Source organism: Megascapheus bottae, chromosome 16, assembly GCF_031878675.1.
Source record: "Megascapheus bottae isolate mThoBot1 chromosome 16, mThoBot2.hap1, whole genome shotgun sequence".
Lineage (NCBI taxonomy): Eukaryota > Metazoa > Chordata > Mammalia > Rodentia > Geomyidae > Megascapheus > Megascapheus bottae.
The window spans coordinates 10,283,964-10,292,820 of record NC_143524.1 but is presented as its reverse complement, the minus strand read 5'-3'; the positions used below and the strand labels follow the sequence as shown (position 1 = coordinate 10,292,820).

The following is an 8,857-nucleotide window of genomic DNA, read 5'->3' as shown; positions in this document are numbered from 1 at the left end:
ATGAAGGTACATAACCTCTCCACGGTCACTGAATTCATCCTGATGGGCATCACGGATCGTCCTGAGCTGCAGGCTCCCCTGTTTGCGCTGTTCCTCCTCATCTATGTGGTCTCTCTAGTGGGCAACTTGGGCATGGTCTTTCTCACCTCGGTGGACTCCAGGCTCCAGACCCCCATGTACTTTCTCCTCAGACACCTGGCTCTCACTGACCTTGGATATTCCACTGCTGTGGGACCCAAAATGTTGGAAAATTTTCTTGTAGATGAAAATAGAATCTCCTACTACAGCTGTGCCACACAGTTGGCCTTTTTTCTTGTGTTCATTGCTTGTGAATTATTTGTTCTGTCTGCCATGTCCTATGACCGCTACGTGGCCATCTGTAACCCACTGCTCTACACCATCACCATGTCACCAAGGGTGTGTCACATACTGGTGGCAATCCCCTATGTCTACTGCATAGCTGTGTCTCTTCTAATCACCATTAAGATTTTCACTTCTTACTTCTGTGGCTACAACGTCATCAGTCATTTCTACTGTGACAGCCTGCCTTTGTTATCTTTGCTCTGCTCAGATACACAGGAAATCCAAGTGATAATGTTGCTTTTGGCAGCCTTTAATTTACTCTCATCTCTTCTGATTGTCCTTGTGTCCTACCTGCTCATTCTTGTCACCATTCTCAAGATGAACTCAGCTGAAGGCAGACATAAGGCTTTCTCCACCTGTGCATCACACCTGACTGTGGTCGTAGTCTTCTATGGGACATTGATATTTATGTACGTGCAGCCCAAATCCTGTCACTCCTTTGACACTGATAAAGTGGCTTCCATCTTTTATACCCTGGTCATTCCCATGCTGAATCCCTTAATCTACAGCCTGAGGAACAAAGATGTCAAATCTGCCCTGCAAAGGGCATGGTCGACATATGTATCTTTTCTCAAAGCTTGTATACAATGTGAATTCTAAAAGCATATCCTGAATATAAAATATATTTTCCCCCAGAATTCATAAGAGTTAATTGTAGGCTATACATATATTTAAAGATTAGCCTTCTTTTTAACTTCATACCACTCTTTTCACTTTTTTTTCTGTGAGTCATGGGGTTTGGACTCTGGGCCCAGGCATTGTCTTTGAGATGAAGAACTCAAGTGACACTGGTTCACCCTTTGTCACATCATCTTGCTTGTTCTCTTCCCTTCCTTGATTCACATAAACAAATAGATGTGTATACAGTAAGCCAGGTACCAAAATCAGATACAACAACAGAGGATAAAGCATAAGGAAAAAATATGAATAATGAAATAACTTTACATAGCATGTTGAAAACAGCCACCACAAAAATAACTCTCTTGTTTCCCTATCCTTTAGTTCATTTCGCTTACTCTTATCTCACATGGCCATAGGCACATCGTTTTGGAGGTATAGAGTGGTTGTGATTTATCTATGTGAGGGTAATAGTCAATACAAAAATTTTTTTTTACTTTTTTCCCCCAGTCTGGGAGCTTGAATCAGGCCTGAATGCTCTCCCTGATTTTGCTCAAGGCTAGCACTCTACCACATGAATCACAGCACCACATTCAGCTTTTTCTGTTTTTATGGTACTGAGGAACTGAACTCAGGTGTTTCTGCCTGGTAGGCAGGCCCTCTACCAAAAAGTCAAATTCCCAGCCACTTGTTTTGTTTATGGCGCAGACACTGAGGCTTGAACTGATGGCCTATCCATTGTTGTTGATCTTCAATTTTCTCAAGGTTAGAACTCTACCATGCAAAAATACCATTTCTACGTTTTTCATGTTTGCTTGAAGATCAGAGTCTCCCAGTCCTCTGACTGTGGCTGGCCTCCAAGCACCTTTCCTACATTTGGAATGCAAACAGGTATGTACCACCAGTACTCAAGAAAAAAAGTAATGGTTATGGTAGAATTCTATTTCCAGTGTCCATGTAGTGTGTACTGTTACTTCATTTCCCATGCTAATAGGTTGTTAAGGTTTAAAGATTCTACAGTTCTATGAATTCTCTTAAAAGCAAACATGATTATAGTTATATCAGGTTTAAGTAGGGCTTTAATGTTAAGCAATCAATCATAGAGGTACTTAAATATGCTTATCCCACTTATGGACATGAGCTAGTTTGCCAATATTTTTTTCTTGAATTAAATGTCTGTCTTGTAGAATTCAGTGAATGTGGCTTTTCTTTGTTTTTGTTGTCGTTGTTTTCTGGCTGACTTCCTTCATATTCAGGTAATATGTTTCGCTAGGATCTGATGTTTCCATCAGTTTAGTAATCAAACTTGAAGGAAAGAGAAACAATGGCATGAGTTGAACTGTGAGATATTGGTGGAGGGGAGCGTATGACAGGAATCTGTGCTTATATCTGCCAAGCCTATAGGACATGACTGCTTCAAGGCTCTTTCCAGAACACTCCATGTTGCTTTCATTATTTCTATTTCATTCCTCTTGCACTATCATAAAATTAGTTGTGAATAAAATATTTAAAGAAACAGTTAACCCTCATAGGCCATATGGAGATGGTTTAGCAAATAATATATTTTCGTTCAAGTATTGTGGCCTCACACTCTTGGTTAGCTTTCTTGATCCCAGCTGGGGCTCCATCGTTTCACCATAACATCCATCTGGTGTTTTTCTTGGCTAATTGGAAATACAGTCTCTTGAACTTTTATGTCTAGGCTGATTTGAACTGATATCTACTTATATCTACATCCCTCAGTAGTAAGAATTATTGCTGTGAACCATAGGATTCCAGCACGATCAGATGTTTATAATCTTACAAATGAAGAACCATAAACAAAACAAAATATGCTGAGGCCTAAAAGAGATGATACGTTTCATAGATCATTAAAAATAGCCTTCATTTTATTATCACACAGATTTACAGCTTCTTGAGAGAATTTTATCCATGTCTTTATGTATTAGAATTTCAAAAGCAGACATATGACTAAAATGATTGCTTAAACAATTGGACTCCATAAAACTTAACATTTCATACAGGGATAATTTTGAAATATCAATAAAATTAATAAAACTGTGTAATAATTAGAGTCCTAAAGTGTCTATAAATGTCTGCTGAGGATCCTATATATTGTGGTGTTTTAACGTTTCATTGGCATACATATTAAGAAACACACAAAGGACAAATAATATTGAAATATTTTGTGTTCATGTATGAAGATGTCACAGAAATCTCATTGAAATTTCACTGAAAGCTACAGATAAACAAAACTTACAGTCAGGTTTGCTGATTTCTATAAGTAAATAAGTCCAAAGTCAAATGCAAATTCTCTATTTGTTCATGATCTCCAGGCTTTGCAATAAGTTTTTAAATGCTTCTCAATTCATCACCAATTGCTTTGTAATCTCCTCAGGGAGCATGTCTGAAATTGGGAAAAAAAAAGTCTATAAATTGCCTTGAAATCCAGTGTTAAGATACACTTGGGAGAATTAAGAGATTTTTGATTACAGGTAAAAGACAAAAGGCTTTAAGAGGTCCTCTATATTTCTTGATTTCAAGAAATGGTTGCAATTTGATGTGACTTTGCCAGGTAATGCAAGTAAATACTTCTCACTGTTCCTGTAATTTTAACTAAGCCATGATGCCTGTGTAATAAGAGGAGAGGACTGCTCTCTTTCTTTTCTATGGTATTATTAAAATACTTTCTCCTAAGTGGTAAGGTTAAATGACTCATATACATCTTCAAAGAAACATATTGCATTGTTTGCATCTATAAACTGTTCTATTTTTACACCTATGATTTTATATCTAAAAGACAGCAAGAAGGGGGGAGGAAAAAGAATCAAGGAAAGCACAATGAAACACATATGATTTACCGTTATTTCCACATCCTCCTAAAGGTGGCAGAATTTTTTCTCTATTTATTATACAAATAAATTTACAAGTGGGAAATCAATAAGATTGTAAGAGCTCTTTTGAAATCTTAGCAGAAATTCAAGTAACCAACTTTATGGTAAAGATAAATGCTCTTCATTTTAGCAGTGTGACATGATTAAATTTTTCTGGATAAATGGGTATTCACTAGAAATAGTAAAGTGTCAAAACACAATATGTTCCTTTCTTTGAATTGCAACACTGGTTAAATAAAACCTATTTATTTTTATTTTCATCTACATAAATACTTACACTTGCTTTCCATATATTTTGTTTTGCATTCAAATGAAAACATAAGGAACCAAGAATGAAATTGTTTGTAATTACGTTTATTGAAAATATTTATCTAACTTGTGTGGCCATAAATAACCACAATATTCAAATGAGACTCAGTAGCAAAGAAAAATACCATGAGTCTTCATTCCATAAAAAAGAAAAACTCAATTTTCCACCAACTTGTTCAAATTTCCTCGTACTATCTCCAGGCCTTTTACTACAATAAGTACTAATGCAAATATGTGTATATCAGGTTCAATTCCATATAGGAAAAATAATATTTTCCAGTAAATTAATACAAATATGACTCTAAAATGTTAAGAAATATAATATAAAATATTTTTTTTTTATTTTTGCCAGTCTTGGGCTTGAGCTCAGGGCCTGAGCACTGTCCTTGGACTTTCTCAAGGCAAGAGCGCTACCACTTGAGCCTCTCAGCACCACTTCCACCTTTTTTTCTATATATGTGGTACTGAGGAATCGAACCCAGGTCTTCGTGCATGCTAGGCAAGCACTCTAGCACTAGGCCAAAATCCAAGCCTAAAATACTTTTAAATGCTAAGAAAGTCTAAGTAATACAAAATAAGTAATTACATAAATAATTATAATAATTAACTTAAGTAATTAAATAGAATATCACATTGATTGCCTAATTTTAGGTACAGTATAGAATGAAGAGTAAAGTTGATGGTGAGATGATTTTATGTCTCATGTCCTAAATGAGTCATCTTTCATCTACTCATCATTTTATCTCTGACAAAATTATTATTTGGCAGAAGAATAACATATACATACATTAAAAATTATTCTTTTAGATATGTCCATGTCACTACTAATAAAACAAAAATACGAGAACTTTTGAGCAAAGGCAAGTGTGTCCCCAGTCCTCAGTCAGCCTTGGCACTTCTAGACACTTCAGCTCAGAAAAATTTTAAGTTCTTGCTGTAGCTCAGATGCAGCAGAATTCTAGCTTAGCATTCATTGATTCATCAAAGCCACTAAATATGTATTTAATCATATGTGTATGTACATAATCCTTAAGAAGAGTTGACACTGAAAATATAAAATCGTTTCCATTCAACTCTGAAATTACATATTGATTTGCATGTGTAAATAAAGGTAAATTATTGGCCCAAAGTCATATTTAAAGGTCTTAATTAATGTATGCTACACATTGTACAAAAGGCTTATAAATCTTTTTAATTTAAATTGTAACAGTTTTCACCAAGACTATCTAGGATTATAAATATTTTATAGAGACTAAGTTTTGAAAAAACAGATTGTGTTCTTTTCTGAAAAGAAATTTAGAAAATGTTACTATCAATCTATCATCTGTCTATATGATGTCTGCTTTTCTTAAAAATTCTGTGCAACTGGGTATTATGTAAGGGTGAACAGAACTACCTAACAGGATTTCTGTACTTGAAGCTTGCTCATTGATGTGGGATTCATATATAAGACGTAATAGGTAGGATATTTACCTGTATTTTGTTAGAATTGGACTACCAACATATTTCTAACCTTGAATCATATTATTTTGATGATACTAGGATTTGAACTCAGGACTTGTTGCTTTCAAGACAAAACTCTACCACTTGTGCAAAATCCCAAGCCCTTAGTTGCTTTTGATTCCTCCATAGCCTTTCACTATTTTGCTTAGGCCAACCTGGACCTGAATTATACTACTTTCACAACTGGAATAGCTGAGAATACAAGTGCATGCAACCATGGAAGCGTGTTTATTGCTTGAGATGACTGTCTAGTTAACTCCTAGTGCCGGTCTTGAACCACAATCCTGATTTTCTCCTCCAAAGTAGCTGGGATGACAAAAGAGACCGAAAACACCCAATGCATGGATATAGCTTATTTGCTAGATATTTACATTATATTGATGTTATTTGAAAGCTATTGACTGTGCTACTGTCTCCATGCAGGATAGGTTTTTAGACGATGACCTTGATGAAAAAGAAACAGAACTTCACAGCAGTGGATGAGTTCATCCTGATGGGCATCACTGACAGTCCCCAGCTGCAGGCTCCATTGTTCCTTCTGCTCCTGGCCGTCTACATCTTGTCAACAGTGGGCAACTTGGGTCTGGTTATCCTCACCTCGGTGGACTCCAGGCTCCAGACCCCCATGTACTTCCTCCTCAGACACCTGGCTCTCACTGATCTTGGTTATTCCACAGCTGTGGGACCCAAAATGTTGTTCAATTTTCTTGCAGATCAAAACACAATCCACTACGATTTGTGCGCTACCCAGCTAGCTTTCTTTCTCGTGTTCATCTGCAGTGAAATTTTTATTCTCTCTGCCATGTCATATGACCGCTATGTGGCCATCTGTAACCCACTGCTGTACACCGTCCTCATGTCACACAGGTTGTGTTGGATGCTTGTCATAATCCCCTATCTGTACAGTACATTCTTGTCCCTTCTGGTCACCATCAGGATATTCACTTCCTCATTCTGTGGCTCCCATGTCATCCACCATTTCTTCTGCGACCTCATCCCTCTGTTGTCTTTGCTTTGTTCCAACACACGTGAGGTTGAATTGATCATCATGATCCCCACAACTTTGGATCTGATTTCCACTCTTCTGCTAGTCCTTGTATCTTACTTGCTCATTCTGAGCGCTGTACTCAAGATAAAGTCTACTGAGGGCAGGCGCAAGGCTTTCTCCACCTGTGGGTCCCATCTGACTGTGGTCATAGTTTTCTATGGGACTTTGATATCCATGTATATGCAGCCAAGGTCCAGCAATTCTCTTAATACTGGTAAAGCTGCTTCTGTATTTTATACCCTCATCATCCCAATGTTGAATCCATTGATCTACAGCCTGAGGAACCGCGATGTAAAATGTGCCCTACAGAAGACATGGAAAAAAACTTTGCATTATGTTTGCTTCAAATTCGCCTGCAAGATGAGACTTGAAAACCAGTGTGGGCTGTGAACTCTCCCTCTTTTCCTCTTGTAATACAGCAAGTACAAATGGGCTCAGAGAAGATATGCTTAATGGCAGAACTTGCTTATATTAGGAGATCTTGTAAACGTCATTTAATAAATGTAATAATGGAGTAACATCATTACCAACCAAAGAGAAAAGGTTCAGACTCATCGTGAGAGCAAGTGGCAAAGTTGTATGCAGCAGGCATGGGAGGGAGAAAAGTATGTGCAAAATAGAGGTAAAGATGCTTTCCCTGGCAATCTTCCCACATTAAAATAAACTCTCCCCTATCATCTGTGTTTCTGTCCATGTGGGTTTTTTTTGTAGATAACCTTTTGTTTTACTTCTTTTTTAAAAAATAATTTTTATTGTGATTAATAGAAGGGTTACATTATATTCACCAGATAGAAGGTGCATAACTTCACAAACATTGATACCCTTCCTCATGACATGGTCCTCATTTCTCTCCCCCCGCTTATCTTGATTTCCCCCTTCCCTATCCAATTTCAAATAACCAATTAAGCATATATAAAATATATCAAATAACAAGGTGAAAAATTGTAACAATATGAGATAACCGAGGGATGGCAAAAGAGATGAGAGATAACATAGTACATTAAAGACAACAATCACTCATTATATGGCTTTTGTTTCCTTATCCTGGAGGTCCTTTCATTTAGTGTAGTACTATTTGGCCTAATGTCTCTAGATTTTGTTCTATTGTAAATCTCTGCTAGGAGAGCCCAAGGTTTCTACTGATTATGGCAAATAAGGGCGACTATTGGGCCTACAGTCCTTTGAGTCTGGCTTACTTTTGTTTTACTTCTTTTGTATAAAGAAGGCTCTATATATGAATATCGTTTGTTTCAAAATAAGCCTTGCTTGTGGATGGTGCCAGATGCCCCCTTTTGTAGCTCAATGACTTTGTTCAGTAAGGCGTAAGAACATGCTCAACTGCTTCCGTGCTCCCCTGCATCTTAGTTTCCTTGCTTCTCAGCAGTGTCCATCTTTCATGTATGAAAATCTAGCTACTCTGCATATTTGGCTATTTATCAACCTAAAGCTTTAGTGCAGCATCTATTTTTTGCCTAATTCCCAGATTGTATAAATCCACAGATACACTAATTAGGAAAATATTTGCATAGTCTACTATAGCAGATTCCATAGGCTTCCTTTGTTTTTGTTTTGTATTTTTTGTTTGTTTGTTTGTTTGTTTTACAAAATATGCTTAGTGGTATGATCTTGATGTCCTACTGCTTGTTTTTGTATAATGATAAATATTCCTTTGCAACTCAAAATATAATTATTTTTAAAATTGTAGAGAATTGCTGGTTATTATTTTGTAAACTGTGTAATCTGTGATGAAATAGAAATTTTTGGTCCCTTTCCTAAGTTTTCACCATATAGTTAAAACAAACAAATATATTGTGAATGTGTGTTCATATAGCTACATATATGTTTCTTTGTATGTGTATATTGTATATAATGGAATATATAGTATGATAAATTCATATATCCAATATAATTATTAATCCTGGAAGAATTCTTTGAGCATATCTATGATTTACAAAGAATCATTCTGTGTTCTGTATTTATTAAATCTCTATAATCACTTATTGAGTATTTTTATGGTCTGAAAATACATATACAATTAGAGAAAATAGATGCAGATATATATTTATAAAAGAAAAAGTAATGCATATAACTGTAATCCCTTTATAGACCACCCCAACAATAA

At 36.2% G+C, this 8,857-nt stretch overlaps 2 protein-coding genes across 2 annotated transcripts; both read left to right on the top strand.

The window, feature by feature from the left end:
- Positions 1-963, top strand: LOC150052694 (olfactory receptor 8K3-like). The gene has a single exon (XM_090349197.1). It carries the CDS (start codon positions 1-3, stop codon positions 961-963), a length of 963 nt encoding a protein of 320 aa, XP_090205323.1.
- Positions 964-6,126: 5,163 nt separating this feature from the next.
- Positions 6,127-8,728, top strand: LOC150052693 (olfactory receptor 8K3-like). The gene is made up of 2 exons (XM_090349196.1): positions 6,127-7,058; positions 8,698-8,728. The coding sequence occupies exons 1-2, from the start codon at positions 6,127-6,129 to the stop codon at positions 8,726-8,728; spliced, it is 963 nt and encodes a 320-aa protein (XP_090205322.1).
- The last annotated feature ends 129 nt before the right edge of the window (positions 8,729-8,857 follow it).

Bases quoted from the DNA above. Each gene is read 5' to 3' on its own strand.
- LOC150052694 (XM_090349197.1), top strand. From the start codon at position 1: ATGAAGGTACATAACCTCTCCACGGTCACTGAATTCATCCTGATGGGC.
- LOC150052693 (XM_090349196.1), top strand. From the start codon at position 6,127: ATGACCTTGATGAAAAAGAAACAGAACTTCACAGCAGTGGATGAGTTC. The intron at 7,059-8,697 runs AACTTTGCATTA...ACAAAGAATCAT, and splicing joins CTACAGAAGACATGGAAAAA to TCTGTGTTCTGTATTTATTA.